Source organism: Penicillium cosmopolitanum (assembly GCF_028827165.1).
Source record: "Penicillium cosmopolitanum strain IBT 29677 chromosome Unknown utg000009l:1.0-9042332.0:1.0-9050551.0, whole genome shotgun sequence".
In the NCBI taxonomy this organism is placed as follows: Eukaryota; Fungi; Ascomycota; class Eurotiomycetes; order Eurotiales; family Aspergillaceae; genus Penicillium; species Penicillium cosmopolitanum.
Window position 1 is genome coordinate 4,528,689 of NW_026622679.1, and position 17,221 is coordinate 4,545,909.

General features: G+C 48.9%; 9 protein-coding genes across 9 annotated transcripts; 6 read left to right on the plus strand and 3 right to left on the minus strand.

The window, feature by feature from the left end:
* Nucleotides 1–370: 370 nt before the first annotated feature.
* N7509_009788 (cystathionine beta-synthase CYS4) lies at nucleotides 371–2,069 on the plus strand (the record flags this gene model as incomplete). The annotated part of the gene is made up of 3 exons (XM_056634425.1): nucleotides 371–627; nucleotides 684–1,395; nucleotides 1,470–2,069. 3 exons carry the CDS (start codon nucleotides 371–373, stop codon nucleotides 2,067–2,069), a joined length of 1,569 nt encoding a protein of 522 aa, XP_056485045.1.
* A 645-nt stretch (nucleotides 2,070–2,714) lies between these two features.
* Nucleotides 2,715–3,763, minus strand: N7509_009789 (signal recognition particle receptor subunit beta; the record flags this gene model as incomplete). The annotated part of the gene is made up of 3 exons (XM_056634426.1): nucleotides 2,715–2,887; nucleotides 2,990–3,461; nucleotides 3,551–3,763. The coding sequence occupies 3 exons, from the start codon at nucleotides 3,761–3,763 to the stop codon at nucleotides 2,715–2,717; spliced, it is 858 nt and encodes a 285-aa protein (XP_056485046.1).
* A 349-nt stretch (nucleotides 3,764–4,112) lies between these two features.
* On the plus strand, nucleotides 4,113–5,360 carry N7509_009790 (putative beta-1,6-glucan biosynthesis protein (Knh1); the record flags this gene model as incomplete). Its single annotated transcript, XM_056634427.1, has 4 exons — nucleotides 4,113–4,289; nucleotides 4,381–4,481; nucleotides 4,564–5,230; nucleotides 5,292–5,360. The coding sequence occupies 4 exons, from the start codon at nucleotides 4,113–4,115 to the stop codon at nucleotides 5,358–5,360; spliced, it is 1,014 nt and encodes a 337-aa protein (XP_056485047.1).
* Nucleotides 5,361–5,762: 402 nt separating this feature from the next.
* N7509_009791 (glutamate 5-kinase) lies at nucleotides 5,763–7,381 on the minus strand (the record flags this gene model as incomplete). Its single annotated transcript, XM_056634428.1, has 4 exons — nucleotides 5,763–6,815; nucleotides 6,865–6,975; nucleotides 7,074–7,261; nucleotides 7,342–7,381. 4 exons carry the CDS (start codon nucleotides 7,379–7,381, stop codon nucleotides 5,763–5,765), a joined length of 1,392 nt encoding a protein of 463 aa, XP_056485048.1.
* A 261-nt stretch (nucleotides 7,382–7,642) lies between these two features.
* Nucleotides 7,643–8,526, plus strand: N7509_009792 (mitochondrial inner membrane protease ATP23; the record flags this gene model as incomplete). The annotated part of the gene is made up of 3 exons (XM_056634429.1): nucleotides 7,643–7,883; nucleotides 7,953–8,212; nucleotides 8,299–8,526. The coding sequence occupies 3 exons, from the start codon at nucleotides 7,643–7,645 to the stop codon at nucleotides 8,524–8,526; spliced, it is 729 nt and encodes a 242-aa protein (XP_056485049.1).
* Nucleotides 8,527–8,908: 382 nt separating this feature from the next.
* Nucleotides 8,909–10,206, minus strand: N7509_009793 (aurora family serine/threonine-protein kinase; the record flags this gene model as incomplete). The annotated part of the gene is made up of 3 exons (XM_056634430.1): nucleotides 8,909–9,034; nucleotides 9,102–10,052; nucleotides 10,114–10,206. The coding sequence occupies 3 exons, from the start codon at nucleotides 10,204–10,206 to the stop codon at nucleotides 8,909–8,911; spliced, it is 1,170 nt and encodes a 389-aa protein (XP_056485050.1).
* Nucleotides 10,207–10,581: 375 nt separating this feature from the next.
* N7509_009794 (TIP41 family protein) lies at nucleotides 10,582–11,568 on the plus strand (the record flags this gene model as incomplete). Its single annotated transcript, XM_056634431.1, has 3 exons — nucleotides 10,582–10,907; nucleotides 10,986–11,376; nucleotides 11,455–11,568. 3 exons carry the CDS (start codon nucleotides 10,582–10,584, stop codon nucleotides 11,566–11,568), a joined length of 831 nt encoding a protein of 276 aa, XP_056485051.1.
* A 1,578-nt stretch (nucleotides 11,569–13,146) lies between these two features.
* N7509_009795 (uncharacterized protein) lies at nucleotides 13,147–15,105 on the plus strand (the record flags this gene model as incomplete). The annotated part of the gene is made up of 4 exons (XM_056634432.1): nucleotides 13,147–13,604; nucleotides 13,669–13,986; nucleotides 14,043–14,737; nucleotides 15,008–15,105. The coding sequence occupies 4 exons, from the start codon at nucleotides 13,147–13,149 to the stop codon at nucleotides 15,103–15,105; spliced, it is 1,569 nt and encodes a 522-aa protein (XP_056485052.1).
* Nucleotides 15,106–16,089: 984 nt separating this feature from the next.
* On the plus strand, nucleotides 16,090–17,180 carry N7509_009796 (uncharacterized protein; the record flags this gene model as incomplete). Its single annotated transcript, XM_056634433.1, has 3 exons — nucleotides 16,090–16,158; nucleotides 16,223–16,559; nucleotides 16,663–17,180. 3 exons carry the CDS (start codon nucleotides 16,090–16,092, stop codon nucleotides 17,178–17,180), a joined length of 924 nt encoding a protein of 307 aa, XP_056485053.1.
* Nucleotides 17,181–17,221: the final 41 nt, after the last annotated feature.

Genomic DNA, 17,221 nt, shown 5'->3' on the forward strand with positions numbered 1-17,221 from the left:
GCAGGGTACAGGGGAAAGGAGTGGCATCAGGGGATGTAGGGTGTATGTATACAATATACCAGGTGTAGTATACCAGGTATGGTGATGCTGTCGGCGAGTTACTGACGGACCCAACTTGTTCTCCGAGATGAAGGAGTAATCGGCGAGAGGTCGGAGTTTTCAATGTTTTCTATAGGGAGTGAATTGTCTGGTTGCGGGTCCATCCACTCCACCGGTTATCATCGGTCGATCACCTTTCCCTCCAAAAAAATGGCGAATTCTTCTTGACTTGACTTTTACGTGCATTCACCCACTCTTCTCCTCTCAACCCATTTCTCTTGACACCACGAACATTGCTGTGCTGAGCTGAGCTGAGCTGAGCTGATTAACAATGGCTTCCACTACTCCTGCCAACCCACCAGTGGCGTTGGACACCATCACTCAACAGATCGGCAACACCCCTCTAGTCCGACTGAACCGTCTGCCCCGCAGCTTGGGAATTGATGCCACCGTCTACGCCAAATTGGAATACTTCAATGCCGGAGGTAGTGTCAAGGACCGCATTGCCTTGCGCATGATCGAGGAGGCCGAGAAGTCCGGCCGCATCAAGCCTGGTGATACTCTGATTGAGCCCACCAGTGGCAACACGTTCGTTTTGCCCGGTCTTTACCTACCCTTTAGTACTGCGCTAACTTACTGAACAGTGGCATCGGTCTCGCCCTGGTCGGCGCCGTCAAAGGCTACAAGACCATCATCACCCTTCCCGAAAAGATGTCCGCCGAGAAAGTCTCCGTCCTAAAAGCTCTGAACGCAACCATCATCCGAACCCCGAACGAAGCCGCCTTCGACTCGCCCGAATCCCACATCGGAGTCGCCAAGCGCCTGCAGAAGGAACTCCCCAATGCGCATATCCTGGATCAATACGGCAATGAGAATAACCCCAACGCTCACGAATTTGGCACTGCCGAGGAAATCTGGGCCCAGACCAACGGCGCTGTCAATGCTGTCGTTGCGGGTGCCGGAACCGGTGGTACCATCACCGGTATTGCCCGCGGTCTCAAGAAGCACAACCCCAACGTTGATGTGATCGCCGCTGATCCTCTGGGTTCAATTCTCGCTCTCCCGACCACCCTGAATGATGCGCATGAGAATGAGCCGTACAAGGTTGAGGGTATTGGTTATGATTTCATTCCTGAGGTCTTGGATCAGAAGATTGTTGATCGGTGGTACAAGACTGCTGATAAGGAGTCCTTCCAATATTCTCGCCGTTTGATTGCTGAGGAGGGTCTGCTTGTTGGCGGTAGCAGTGGAAGTGCCATTGCCGCTCTGGTGAAGGCTAATGAGGAGCGCAAGTTTGCGAAGGATGATGTGGTGGTTGTTGTTCTGCCGGACAGCATTCGCAGCTACCTCACCAAGGTACGATACGATTTATCCTTGCGAATCTTTCTTTCTTTCTACTCCCATTCCCTACTGACATTATTTCCCTTTAGTTCGCCGACGACGACTGGCTCGCAGCCAACGACCTCCTAACAACCCCTCTCTCCGACATCGTCACCGAAGCGCAAAAACCCACCTCATCCAAGGACCCTCTCTCCAACGCCAAAGTCAGCGCCCTCCGCCTAAAACCCATCACTACCGTGACAGCCAATTTCCCTGCCGAAGCCGCCATCGAAATCATGCGCGAAAAGGGTTTCGACCAACTCCCCGTCCTCGCCCCATCGGGCCGTAAACTCGTTGGTCTGGTGACTCTGGGTAACGTCCTCAGCAGACTTACACACGGTCGCGCCTCGGCCAAGAGTCCCGTTTCCGATGTCATGTTTGACTTCTCTAAGATTCCCGAGGTCGTGACTGACCCCCGTGAAGCGACTGGGCAGCAAAAGCGTCGCCAGTTTATGGAAATTACCATGGATACCCCGTTGAATGTGCTGAATCGCTTCTTTGAGTGGAACTCTGCTGCTGTTGTTACTGAGAAGGGTGAGGGTGGTTCGCTTAAGCCGTTGGCTATTGTTACCAAGGTCGATCTTCTTTCTTGGTTGTTGCACCAGGGTAAGGCCAACGGTAATGGTAATGGTAACGGTGTCAGTGCCTAAAGTCAACCTGATGGCTAACTACGACATACGACGTTTGTGAATGATCTGATCTGCATATGGAGCAGCCTAGTCGCTACTTTTTGGGGCGGAGTTTCAACATTTCCTACTAATTGATGGGATTTTCGCTGTTTCTGTTTGAAAGTGTGTTTTTTTTGTTTTGGATCTCTTTTGGGATCTGGCGTTTTTTTTCCTTTCGGGGCTCCGATCGGTTTCAACACTGGGAATTGAGGATAGATTGTGCGAATATGGTTTCGTACTAGTACCTATAAATAATTATTCATAGACCCCGAGCCTACTAAGTTATAAGGGCAATATTTGAAGAAAATATTTGGACTTTAATGATCCTTGTTTCAAGTTTCTAACTCCTTTACTTTTGGTTTTGCTTCAATGGCTGACACTCTTCATCCATGGAATGGATGCTATCTACGATCCATGTAACTATTCAGGTATTTTCGATTTTTGATATCATTTAAATGAAGGGAGAGGTGTACAGTTATATAATCCCAATATGTAACAAGAAGCTAGACTCGCTAACACAGCGACGAAATAACGCATATTTTCGGAACTCGACCCTCAGTCCCATCTTCAACATCCACCAACCATCAACTTGGAACAGTAACAGCAAGCCCCTCCTCTGGGCCTCCCTCACAGACACATTCCAATCCACTCCTCCCACCTCCTCACACCAGACCCAATCTCCTCCTCAGCATCCCCCTTAACCGCACCACCAACAACATCAACCTTAATCCCAACCTGCTCAAGCAACTTGAAACTAAAAACCCCCTTCCCATCATCATCACCAAGCACCTCCTCCTCCTCTTCTCCTCCTCACCAGCACCACCACCAGCATCCATCAACCCCTTACTCTTCGACTTCCTAATCCTCTCAATCTCCCCCTCAAGCCTCTCCCCTAACCGAACCAGCCGGCAGCGCCGTAAACAAATCCTGCTTATTCCCCGCAATAAGAACCGGAATCTCCGCATCCCGCTTCGTAGACGATTTCCCCTTCCCCAGCGCGCGCTGCTGCAAGACGAGCAATACATCATGCAAATAACTCGCTGTATCGCGGAGCGTGGCTTCGTCGACTAGAGCCGCCGTGTCAACCATGAACAGCAGGCCGCGAATCTTGGTCTTTAGATCCTTGCTGGACGACATTGAGATTAGTTCGGCGATGCCTTGGGTTTGGCGGAGTTTGCCATGGCCGGGCGTGTCTTTTAGACGGTAGCGGATTGGGTTGCGGGTTGCTTCTTTTAGACTTGGGTCGTTTATGGATCTGTATCTATTGCTTCCTGTGGGGACAGATGGTGGGAGGGTGACGGTTATTAGGGTTGAGGTTTGGGATGTGTGGGTTGTTTGGGACTTTTTGGAGGCTGGGGTTGATTTTACTTCGAGCTGTAGTAGGACACGGTGATGTTAGCTGGATTGAATCGAATATTGTAGAGTCGATCGAGTCTCGCTAGGTGGGGGGTAGGTGTACGTACCAATGCCGTGAAAGCAGTCTTGCCCGCACCACTCGGTCCAAGTAGAAGGAAGTTACTGGATGGCGGTGACGCCACAGAGCGGAAGAAGAAGATGTGAAGAAGGACAGGAACGCCAAAGGTGATGAGGATTGCAACGGCGATGGCGCTCAAACTCCCTTCGAAGAGGAAGGTGAGGATTCCTGTCAACGAGGTCCAGCTGGCCTGAGTCGACATGGTGCAGGGTGGGCTGATCTCGTGGGAAGCGGGTAAAGGAGAGTGTTAGTTCCGCTGGGAGGGAAACCTTAAGACTCCGGGCTTTGGTTGATAGCACGGACCATTTCTTATCTTAGCGCTGCACATCATACTCTACTCTCCTCTTAGTGTACCCAGGGTGTTAAGGGTATGGAATGAGGGATACATACCACACCACTCGCGGCCAAGGGATAATACCCTTGGTCCGCATTGCTTTGCTTTGATTTGATTTGATCTGCTCTGCTCTGCTCTGCTGTCCATTTCGCTTTGCTTCCTCTTCTCTTCTTTTCCCTTGACTTGAGTCTTGACAGCTTGACTTGACAACGAAAGCATGCGCTTACTTCGGTTGTCTGCTCTGTTCGCCTTCTTAGGGCTTGCTCCCGCCCAGACTCTCAGTGGGTTATCCTTTGATAGCGAGGATGTCGTGAGCCTTATGTGGGCTTTTGATGGGCAGTCAACTGGCCGTTATGACTTCTTTCTCTGTGCTGGTGATGAGTCGGGTTCTTATGTGAGTATCTCACTTCGAGATATACAACCATTCCAGTCTCGAAACCATGCCAAAACTATGTCCAAGCTAACGACAGAATCCCCGTTAAAAGGAATCGCTCGAGCGAGTTATCAATGACGGGCCTGTTGTCCCAGGTGGCCTGCTCTCATTTAAAGTTGACCGTAATGTCGGAGGAAATGAGCCCAATGCATAGTATGGATAACCCTGGACAACCCTACCCATCTATATCATCAATTCTCACAGAGACAAAATGCTAACCTCAACCCTCTTACAGCTTCCTAAAAGTCATTCCCTCAAACCCATCAGAAGAATGGACCGGATTTACTTCCCACTTTACTCTCACCAACATGAAAGGCACCTTCTCCACCAAGATCACCAACGCCGTCAAGTCGATGAAACCGATCCCAATCCCACTCCCATTGGGTCTAGTAGACGGCGACACCCAGATTCTCGCCGGCTCTCCAGAACCACCAATCAATAACGGGACATCCAGCGGCAGTGACACCAACACCGACACCAACAGCAATGAGCAAAACGAACCAGCAACCCCACCCCTCGAACCCCCAACGCCCACCTCATCCGACCTCAATCACGAGCACGTCGAGCTGCGAAAACGACTCGGCGTCGCAGCCGCAGCAGCACCCGTTGCAGCAGCACCCGTTGCAGCAGCACCCTTAGCAGGGGCACCCGTAGCAGCAGGGGCCGCCGCCGTCGAAGCCGTAGACCCTCACACAATTCCCTACGGCGAACAAACCGGTCTAACAAAGTATGCGCCTATGCCCAAGATGGCTGGCACTACGATTCCGCCCCTAGATAAATCGCCCACGCCTCAGTATCCGACTTTTCCTTTTGTTAAAGCTACGACTTATCTTCCTGCGCCGACGGTCCAGTATACTGATACGGCTTATTTGACTTTTACTACGCATAGTATTGAGAATACGGTATGTTGAACTTGAGTCTGCCTCATCAGCGCAACTAATACTAATCTGCGCGATATTCCAGGCTGCACCCGCTGCGCAACCGACTTTGGATAAGAGAATGCAGCGATGGTTGGAACGGTGGCAGGATTGATTAGGCTGGGGTGGTTTATCTCAGTTTGGTTCAGTGCATCACTTGCTCAGCGTTACTTCTTGCTTCTGTCTGAGATCTTCATTATTTTTTCATGTTTTCTATATACTGCTTTTAGTTGAGGTTGAGCTCAATATATGCTAGCGGGCATTTTCAAATGCTTTGTCCGCTTTGGACTGGTATCTCTGAGAAATGTAAATGCAACACCGACCCCCCCCTCCCCTTTCCCCTCTTCAATAAGGCTGTACTCCAAATGGCCCTCATTGATGAAAAACAGGGCCATCTATGCCTATATACAAATTCCAACTTTTTCAACTGTATGTGTTGTGCCGGTCGTCCAGAATCATCATTCGTTTCGTGAGGCAGTGTCCGTATGCGCAGGCATAGGCATAGGCATATGCTCATCTAAGGCGACATCGGCGTCGGCGACTTAGGCGACTTCCACTCCTCAAGCGCAGGAGTCATAACCGGCGTCGCAGGACCTTCCGGATGAAACGAAATATTCTCATGAAGAGCAACATAATCACTATCCGAATACCCAAGCAAATCATTAATCTGCGAACTCCGATGACCCTTAATATGATCGATTTCAAAACTGCCATAATTGACAAGCGCGCGGCCAACCTCCTTCGGTTCCTGACTATGGTGCAAGAAATCGCCATTAAGCGCGTCAGGATCCGGTCGTTCTGCAACGACGAGACGGACCGCTTCGTGGGCGCCGAAGTGGCCTTCGACGGCGAGAACGCCGGCCGGGAGGAGGCTGGCTTTGTTTAGGAGGAGGGCGTCGTAGGCGCCTGGGTCTATGTAGATTGTTCCGTGTGGTTGGAGGCCGTGTAGGAGCCAGAAGGTTCGGGATTGGATTGGGGTTTCTGAGGGGAGGAAGCGCGTGTGTAATGGTGCTGCTGGGATTTCTATCCCGTCGCCATCGCCATTTGATTTGGATTTGGCTTGCAGGGCCTGGAGATATTTCACGATGTCGTGAACGTTGCCCGGTTTGGAACTTTTGGTGATAACTGTGGTTACTCCGGCGCTGGTTCCGAGTTTCGCTGCAACAATCTTAGTACTCATGCCACCGGTTCCTAGGGAGGATCCCGCTGATGAAACGTCGGCTTCGAGCGATGAGATGTCGGAAACGACCTCGATGGGTTCGGCGTCGGGGTTTGTGCGAGGATTCGCGGTGTAGAGGCAGTCGACGTCCGTCATTAAGAATAGGTAATCGGCCTTGACTGTGGCCGCAGCAATAGCTGAGAGGGTATCGTTATCGCCAAATTTGATTTCCTTGAAGACGGGGACGCCATGGGAGGTTAGATGAGGTGTTCGAGGTGGGAGGGAGTCTGACGAATACGGGGTAGAGGTTCTTACAGAAACGGCTAAAGTGTCATTCTCGTTGACAATTGGGATCACACCCATGTCGAACAGTTGCTCGAAGGTATTTTGTGCATTGAAATATTGAGTTTTCTGTAGAGGTTAGTTGGGGAGATTTCGAGAGAAATTCGGGGATAAATACATCTGCAATGTCGTTTCTCGTCAAAAGAATTTGAGCCACCGGAACATTGAGGTGTGAGAAGAGGTTGTCCCACAAGCTCATCAGTCGACACTGTCCGACAGCAGCGAGTGCCTAGGTAATTGGGTTAGCGCCGTCATCAGAGACTCAGCCTTATACAGGATTCTGTAGTGATCCTGAGCTCATAGTAGGCATCTGAGTCGCTTCCTCACCTGTATTCGGGGGAGATATTTCGGTCTTTCATCCACGTCCATCCTCCGCAAACCAACCCCCACCGCGCCAGAGGAAACGAGAACAACTCTATGTCCATCTTTGCGCAGCTTAGCCACCGTTTCAACAATCAATGTCAAAATGGACAGAATGGGCTCATGTGTCTTCTCGTCGACAATCGAACTTGTCCCTAGAAGAACCGTGTTGTTAGTTAATTCATCCTGCTTTGCACGTCCAAGTTGACGCATTGACGTATATGTATCCCCGCACCGAGTTTGATCACAATCGTCAGCCCCGAAGCGGCCGCCATGTTGCACAGGCCGGATCAATTTATAGCAACAAAATAATGCTTCCGTGCCACGATACAAAACAAAAGTCGAAAATGAAAAAGGTCCGCCCGTATTCCTCTGTCTTGCACTGCGCGAATGTCAATGTCAAGTTCTGACTCTACTGCCCTGTATCGGAGCAATCTCCGCGGGTTCTGCCGGGAATCTCCGCCCTTCGGAGGTCAATTCTTAGATTCGTCGGTGTTGCGCGCTTCTTGCTTGCAGTTTGCGGCTTGCGATTCACCATGTCCGATTCTCAATCCTCAGCCTCAGCCTCACCTTCACCTGCCAATGGCAAGGACAAGCCGGATACCGGCTTTGTCTCGGGTGATGATACGTGGACCCAGTTCAAGAACATCTACTCCATCCTGACAGGAAAGATGTCGCCGGACGGCATTGAACAGTTCCGACTTGCGCGCGATATTCGGAATGAAGAGGCTGACTGCAAACGCTGTGATGAGCAAAAAGAATTTCTACTTCAATATAGTATGCATTCACACCTCCTTCTCCTCCTCCAGAGCTTCACCGACTAACAATGGTAACCACAACCCATAGGCCCCGTCATCCGTTACCTGAGCGATAACATCAAGCAACTGGGAGGCGACCTCCACAACCATAATATCTACTGCCGCCGTTGTACAGACCGCAAGGGCGGCGGTTTCGACCCGGAATATGGAATCCTGATTTGCGCCAACGAGATGAAAGACCAGGGCCATTTGGAAGATACCATGGCTCACGAGATGGTTCACGCGTTCGATCATTTGCGGTTCAAGGTCGATTGGTCTAATAATCTGCGACATGCCGCTTGTACAGAGGTATGTCTGACTCTGACTCTGAGATATTTGCGATGCAATTGCACATCTTGGTTGCAATCCGACTAATCTAATGCGTTGCAATGCAGATCCGAGCTAGTTCACTCAGCGGCGAGTGTAGATGGTCACGAGAGTTCTTCCGAAGAGGACAATGGAAATTGACCCAACAACACCAAGAGTGTGTTCGTAGGAGAGCGATTCTCTCCGTTCGGGCTCGACCTACCTGCAAGGACAAGGCGCATGCGACTCAAGTCGTCAATGAAGTTTGGAATAGCTGTTTCCGAGACACGAGGCCGTTCGATGAAATTTACAGATGATACCGCACCGCACCTTTCACGTTTTGCCTTCATCAGTCGACACTGTCCGACAGCAGCGATTTACACCTACACCGTTATACCTCACTCTCATCTCATCTCATCTCACCCAGCCCTACCCTGTACAATAGAACCATTTGTGAATGTACCATATGTCATTTCATTGGCACTGTATGGAAAAGATCAAATTAAGAGCACATGTCCCAGATCGCAGGCGCCATCCATACCATAGCTTATACTCCAAGAAACTCCGAAAATGCACGAATGCACAAATGCGCGGACGCCAGAAACACCATGATATCCACGCTATGGTGATGGATCGAGCGAAAACAGAATAGAGACAAAACATAACACCAAAACACCAATTCTGTCATGCGTAAAATAATCATGCTTTGCCCTCCTTGGACGAGGCGGAGCTCCGCTTCGCTTCCTTGACGCAGTGCTTGATGATCCAAGGGTGGCGCTGGATCTCGTCGAGAGGAATACGCTTCTCGGGGTCAAGAACAAGCAACTATTATACATATTAGCAGGGGAACTTTGAAAAGATCTCTCGATGGGCCGCGTGGTTCGAAACTTACTCGCTTGATGAGGTCCCTAGCCTCGGGGCTGACGAAAGAAGGTACAGACATATCCGCGCGGGCAATTCGTCGCTGGGTCATAACAGGCGTATCCTCGAAAGGCGCCTCACCAACCAAGAACTCGTAGGCCAAAACGCCCAGACTCCACAGGTCAACCTTCTCGCTGTAGTAGTTGTCCTGAGAGCCGGGCTTCAGCATCTCTGGGGGCAGGTAGTCGAGTGTCCCGCACATCGTCTGTCTGCGGTTGTTAGGAGCGTGTACGCTCCAGCCGAAATCACTGATCTTGATTTCGCCGTGAATACCGACCAGGATATTCTCCGGCTTGATGTCACGATGCATGACATGCTTCTTGTGGAGGTATTTGAGAGCTGCCGCCATCTGCGCAATATACTGTGCAGCCTTCCACTCGGGGAATCGGTGCTCTTTCCGAAGATGCTTGTACAGCTCTCCCTTGCCGGCGAATTCCAGAATGAGGAAGATCCGCTTGCTATCGTGGAAATGGCCGTACAGACGCAGCACATTCGGGTGGCGCAAGTTACTCTGAATCTCAATCTCGCGACGAACTTGCTTCTGGACGCCGCCCTGTTGCAGCTCTGACTTGTGCAGGACCTTGAGGGCGCAGACAAAGCCCGAAGATCGCTCCTTGGCTAGGTAGACACGGCCAAACTTGCCCTTTCCAAGAGGTTTGCCAATCTCGAACATTCCGAGGTGCAGCTCTCTGGGGATAGTGGACTCGGATCCAGAGGTTGAGGTGCGTTGCTCGCCGTTTTCGTCGGTGTTACGGGTCACCAGTGTGCCCTGCGATCCCTTGCCTGGGGAGGCAGGGATATTCATCGAGTTTGTCTTGTGGTCATTGGTATTTTGCAGAGCCAACTTTAGCAACTGAGCGCGGTTTGAGTTGCTTTGGCTCGCGCCCAGACCAGACCGAGAGGAGGCGGTAGAAAGAGAATCCTAGAGCAGATCGAGTCAGCTAAGTTGCTTGGAAGGATCACATATTCCTCTGGTAGCGTACCTTTTGCTTGCCATAGCCACGGTTGGCGGTAGTTTCCTTTTCCTCCTTGACGGACAAGTGCTCGAATCGAGCCTCTAGTGTCTTCGTCGCCATTGTTGAGAAGAAGTAGGAAACGGTACAGCGAAAGGGGAAAAAGATAGGAAGGGGGAAGAAAAGGGGAGATCTGTCGACTTAGGTATCGAGTTGATTGACTCAAGCCCGGACTGTCATGGTCAGTAAAGTTGTCGAAGTTGGCGAAGTTGGGCGAAGTTGTCGATAGAAGAATGGAAGTTGGGGAATGGAGGAGCTGGAACTTGAACTGTTTGGGTTCGGTCCAGCGCGTCGCCCCAGCAACCCCGTCGGCCCGCCCTTATTCCGCTGATAGCGATTAGCGATTAGCCCCGCGCGAATGATCCACCTTACCTTGGACCATCTCATCTGCAATTGTCTCGCAACGCTTTCTCCATGACGTTATGATTTAACGTGCTGATGGCTTCCAGAACACCAGCTGCGCCCCCGCGAGGCCATGCCTCAGTCTCACCTGAGACCAAGAAGCCACAGCAGATTTCTGTTGGTGGCTTCCGAATCTCGACCCAGAAGCTCCCCATCCTGAAAGCCGATCCGATTGACGAAATGACCAAGAAGCTGGGCATTCAGGTCCCTGAGATGATCTTCGGTGATAACTTTGTGTGCATTGAGCACCCTCCCAGTGGCTGGGGGATCAATTTCAATGCGTTTGATGCGCTGGACTTGGTGGACAAGACAGGACAGTCGATGCTGCAGGTCGCATACTCAAAGGAATGGCAACAGAGCAGGTAGGAAGGATCGCACTCGACTACCTCAATTTTCCATTTTGCGCAAACCCTTGCTTACCACGTTGGTCTTCCCTCCAGAGAAAAAACACACGACGGGATCAAGGAAGTTGTAAAGCCATTCGATTGGTCGTACAGCACCGACTACAAAGGCACATTAAGCCCGAACGCCCGACCCTTCGAGGAAACAACGAAGCCAATTCCCATCGAACTTCTGAAACGACCGGATCCGATCCTATTCTTCGACGAGGTCGTCCTTTATGAAGACGAGTTGGCCGATAATGGAATTGCAATGCTTTCCTGCAAAATCCGCGTCATGCCAGAGAGACTTCTCCTCTTGACGAGGTTCTTCATGAGACTGGATAATGTCTTGATACGACTTCGCGATACTCGGGTCTATGTCGATTTTGAAAAGAAAGAGGTGATTCGGGAATACCAATCCAAGGAATGTGAATACGAGAAAGTTAGACAGGTACGAACCCTCACTCAGCTCAGAATTAGAAGTTACTCTTTCGCAAATACTGTACTAACCCCATCGCCCTCTGTATAGATGCTTGCTGGTACCCGGGATGATATTCCAGCATTAATGAGAGACGCTAATCGACTTTCTGAATTGCTGCCTGTGGTAGATAAGAAGTCCGAGTGTGTAACTCTTGACAGCTGAGGCGTGAGACTTGCGCTATGACTCGCATGTCTGCATGGGATTTCCAGCGACGCACGGGTATCATCTATATCAAATTCAGGAGTATACCGTTTTGTCGCCAGCTTTCGACGCTCAGCAATCTGGCAGTGCAGTCTCGGGTTTTGCATTCCGTCGCTTTGAAATGGGAAAGTTTTTTTTTTTTTTCGTCTCTCGAAAGATCCACTACAACCAGCTAGCCATGAAAGTCCATCCATGAAGAAACATTACGAAATAGACGGAAATGATATGAAATCTTTTTTTTTCGCGTGTTTGTGAACGAATCAAATATTCAAAACAATGAAAACATCCTCAATACATAGGTTAGGTTGTCTAAATCCAGATGGCAAATAACTAGGCCAGCTAGTTACTACTCAGTATTACCCCAGTTTGTATAACAGTTTTACCGTGGTAAACAGTGTTAAATTCTCTCTGGAAATACCTAAAATAGTATTGTGCTTTCTTACGATTTTCACAGGTTAGCCGATGTTAGTGTGTGTGAGGACCTTCTTAATCAGCTTCTTCAGAACTATAATAGCCAGAGCTAAAATCTGTTCTGAATATTGATAGCGTATTGTTTTACTATACTGAGCGTATTATAGAGATATTTGCTAATGCTAGAGTTAAGTTGATATATCTACCTCTTTATTCACTGGACCTTAACCTAATTAAGGAGTTTCTTACCGATCTGAAGAGTTCTATCAGTAATTGGTCCTATTTTGAGAAAAATTATAGTCAAGTATTTGATTGTTTTCTTGGTTGGTGTATCAAAGCACTTGGAGTAAGAGAGCAGAGTGCTTAAGGTTATTTTCGGTATGTAGGCCTAACAATCGAATAGTATTTGGCATGTCGGTAAGATTAGAACTTCTGGAGTGAAAGGTTGCTCTCTGATTGATTACTTTTATATCGTATCTGTGGAATTAAAACGGGCGTCTTAAAAAGACATCATAAAATCGATAAAAGTAACGTGATTATGCCTTAAGGTCTGTCTATATAGTGTTCTCGGAATTATAGCTGTTGTGATCCTTGACACTTGTGTCGTAATCAAAACAATACCATGTGAGTTCATTAATATTAATTTCTCCAGGGTTCCTAGGGCGTTTGATAAGGCAACTTGAACATGGAAGCGACAGACATGTTCGATCGTTTCTCATACGTCAGAATCTTCGCGTTGTTGCGTGCATGTGTAAGCGTGCATGTTACATTACTGACCTATGCCAATTATTGCATTATGTATTGCAAAACGCGCTTGAAAGATACCTTTCAATAATAAACAAGCCCTAGTATACTATTTTCAACATGCTGGAGCCAAGCAAGTATCTTTGCGATAAGACAGACGTGAAATGGTCGGGTTTAGCAAAGCGGAAATGAGAAGCTGCTTTGGCAGTCCAAGTCCAGGCGGTGAGATAGTACAGCATAAATACCTCGAAATTCAGGGGATCCTTTACACTGCCACTTTAGCTGAGAAGCACCAGGCCACTTTGCCGAAATCCATAAAAGCACTGGCTCTGCGACGCAACCAGTCACTGGATGTTAAACTCTATCTTACCCTAGCCCCCGAGTATGTCCGGATTTGAGGTCCTAGGTATCGCTGCTAGTGTCATTCAGGTCGCAGACCTAGGCACCAAACTATCAGTCAAGTTATTTTCGTTCTATCGACAAATTAAAAATGCCGACCAGGCCATCCAGAATCTCTCGAGTGATGTTGCACTTACATGTGCGCTTCTGCGTGAGCTAGGTGAGACGCTGAGGACGGATGACCTATCGAAGCTTTATTCGAAAGAAGCTTTCCAAGGCTTAAGAGGCGTCATAGATCAGTGTAAAGGTGTCCTTCAGAAAATCGACAGTACCTTAAGTCATACCGATGGCTCAGGAAAGACCCGTTTACAACAAATCACCGGTCGATTCCGCCTTCTCCTTCTTGAGCCTAGTTTAGATCCTTTGAAGAATGACTTAAGAAGCCTCAAGTCCACCATGGTACTTTTGCTCAACGTCATTATCTATGCCGGACAGGTGCGAAGGTAAATCCGCCTTTCTTTTTGACAAGATAAACTGCTAAATTTCTATACTTTTTATTAGCAACAGCGTTCCAGCTTTACTCCAAGAACAGCGCGATTTGATAGAAAGTCTCCTCGATGAGAAAAGAGAGGACAACGAAAAGCAAACGTCTTTCACAGTGAGCGCAGGTATCGAAACTAATAAAAATATTAGCTCTGCCGAGTGGACAGCATACAACGGTCTCATTCGGAAGATGCTGCATGAGATTGACTTTTGCAAGTGTAGGCTTGATAATAGCCGTCACTTCCGAATCAGAGATGGTATTCTAAATATACATTCTGGTGAAATTATGCGATTCCACGCATCAGAGAATATTCCAATTACTTTTGATCAGGCTCTCTTTGCGTAAGTGCGTTTCTGATACTATACATCTTTGTTACTGGGAAGTTAATGATTTACAGCCAGAATGCCCGTAAAAATAATCGGATTACAAACACCCGCCTACCATATAACTCTTCAATATCCTTAACCCCGTCAGAGTCTGGGACGCCTGAGACTGAAAATTTAAGAAATACTGATCACTCAGACGATGGGATGAACCGGCCTCCCCAGCTAGCAAAGCCGAAGATCAACTATGAGGTGGAGAAGTACCTGCCGAAACCTCAGGCTGAAACACGATACGGCGATTTTGAGTTGATTAACCATCCAGCTCCAGACCGCCCCGAGCTTCCGGGGCAGGGCAATCTAGAACGTGATAAGGGTGAACCTACATTTCCACCTAATGACTCTCCATTGCTCCTACCTTCGATGCTCGCGCAACGGGAATCAGAAGAGGACTCGGTGCTGGATAAGAAGGTGCAGGCATCGGGGGATTATCTGACACGGGAAAGTGCAGGCAAAGAGAAAACGGAACGTCAAAACAATAAGAGGAAATCAATCAGCAATATTTGTCCTTTGCCGCGACTTCCGGCTTCGTCTGTGGGTATAGACACCCTCTGCGTGTCCTTGGTGCCATTGAACCAGGCTCTCAACCGAAGATCATTCAATGACAGCCCTGGCCTCACTGCTTCATTGAATGACTCGAGGAAGCCATCAATTGACCTAAAAATATCTCTACCGCCTATTGAATCCGCCCTCCGTCGTAATATCTCGCCTGGTGAGCTCCTCCAGCCAGGCGCAACCAGGAAAGGGTTTAAAAGCAACAATGATGTGATCCACCACCAGCAGCTACATGATTCTCTGAGCTATTGCCATCCCTTTCATTCTGATAACCAACCAAAAATTGTGCGACCAGTTGATATCATATGGTGCGTTTTCTAACGGTAGAGCCGTCAAGGCTAGTGCTAATTGCTCTTTATGCAGGAATACGCAAGCTCTCCATGCTGGAATAAATGAAGACCAACTTCCCCAAGAAGCTCTCCCACAGGGACCAAAGACAAAAAGGCAACGTTTCACACAAGAAGAGTTGTACTCTACAAAATTGGAAAGCTTGTTGTTGCGATGGACTACGCTGCAAAGCCATGAAATTCAGCGTCCATTTTCTTAAATACCTAGTCGACAACGCTTATTCTCGGATATTTTGTGTCAGCAGTAGGGGCATGAGAGGCAGAGAGCCGAATCATTTTTCATTCTTACGTTTGTGCAGGGGTATAGGCACTGGTCGATACTCACTTCAGAGCAATTTCGTCTCTCCGAAAAATCATCATCGTGGCTTATCGGAAGGTTCAAGCTCAGGCTTTGAGAGAATATGCAGAGCCACAGATGGATACTCGGCATGGAGGAGGAGGGGGATATTGACGGATCTGTGGATGACAGCGAGGATAAATAGCTTATTTGATGAGAAAGATTATCAAGAATCCATTAATGATTTTGATAGTGACTTCTGCTTCTTCCCCTCCTTCCTCTTTGCAGGGTTAAACGCTACTACTTGTGAAGCGATTATCTTCATAGTGACTGGCTGTTTTTTATATACACCGTATACCACTCATTCTACTATAAATAAAATCATTAAGTATTAAAACCCTTAGTATTAGAAGTCTCTACAATATACATTACTGAATGAAGTAGCCATACTGCCAAACAAAGCCTAGATCTTCATATTTTATGCAAATCAAATAATATCACTAGCAGCTCCACTTATGGGCGGTTATGGGCAGTTAGGGCATGCCCATAGGTCTGCACAGATCTATGCAGGAGGTCTAAACTGGACCATGTGCATGTATAAGAATGTCTCGAGGCCACTCTGGAAAGACAGTGAAGCTCCAGTTGATTCCTAGCCGTGGACTGTATCTTTTCTTTTGATTCATTTTTTTCTTCTCCTCTTTTTTTCTTCTCTCCTTCATTTCTTCTTTCTTTTCCTTCTCTGTGAGATACTCCAGAGTCTAAGGTGATAACTTATCCCTCATCGCCCACCGCCTTCACCGAGCTGGGAGACAAACAGTGTAAACAGCTACCAACCCAAAAAAAGATCGCCAATCGCAACGATACAATAACCAACGCCATCGCAAAATGCCGACTTCAAGATTGACAACGTTATGCGCGCGGGAGCTCCGCGGATCCCACATTAAGAGCCTCCAGGTATGATACCACGATGACCTCACTTCGTTACCACCACGGACCCCGATGCTAACCCCCTGCACAGCGGCCATTCAGCCAACGGGCAACAATCTCCTCAACATCATGGCCAGCATCCAGTGCCAATGTCACCTCCAAGACCTCTTTCACATCCCTTAATACCCTGATTCTTCCATCCCGATCATACTCCCAAGGATCCGCTGTCTCGCGACTGGCTAGAAGTGCTGCTTCGCCCGGAGCTGCGGCCGAGACTTATGTGGCGTACGGCATGACCCAGAAGATTTTCGAGGCTTGCTCGAAGCAGGGAGATTATACTATTCCGCAAGCGTCGCAGAAGGGTGTTGAGGTTCCGCTTACGGAGTCTGGTGAACATCTTGGTGTTAGTGATAGTTGGTGGTATAAGGGTTCGTGAACTATCCCCCTCCCCTCCGCCGCCTATACCGGATGGCGCTTCTCAGCTTGGATTCGAATTGCGAAAGTGAACTGATACTAACTCCATATCCACAGAACTGGGCCTCACACCAACATTCTCAACCTGGTCCCAAATCACCTTCCTGCACATGTATCTCCTAACCGTCCGACTCCGCGCCCTCCCCTACCGCGACAGCGTCCAGACATACTCGCGACACTTAATCGACCACTTCTCCCACAACGCCGAGCACCGCATGGATGTCCTACACGACCTCGGAAGCCGCGGTATCCGCAACAAGTACCTGAAAGACCTCTTCATTCAATGGCGTGGAATCATCGCCGCCTACGATGAGGGTCTGATTAAGGGTGACGCGGTGCTGGGCGCTGCTGTTTGGAGGAATTTGTGGAAGGCTAGTGCTACGGGTCCGGATGGTCAGGAGGTGGATTGGACTAAGGTTGCTTGGGTTGTGGCTTATATGCGTCGGGTTCTTTTTGAATTGTCAAAGATGGATGAGGCGGATATGGCTTTTGCTTTGTCGCAGGGTGGTGGGGCGGAGTCTGCTATCTTTGGGTTTAATCCTGTTGATAAGAAGATGGCTGAGGCGAGTAACTGAATGAATGGGGGGTGTTGGATTGGGCTGGGATGGGTTGAGCT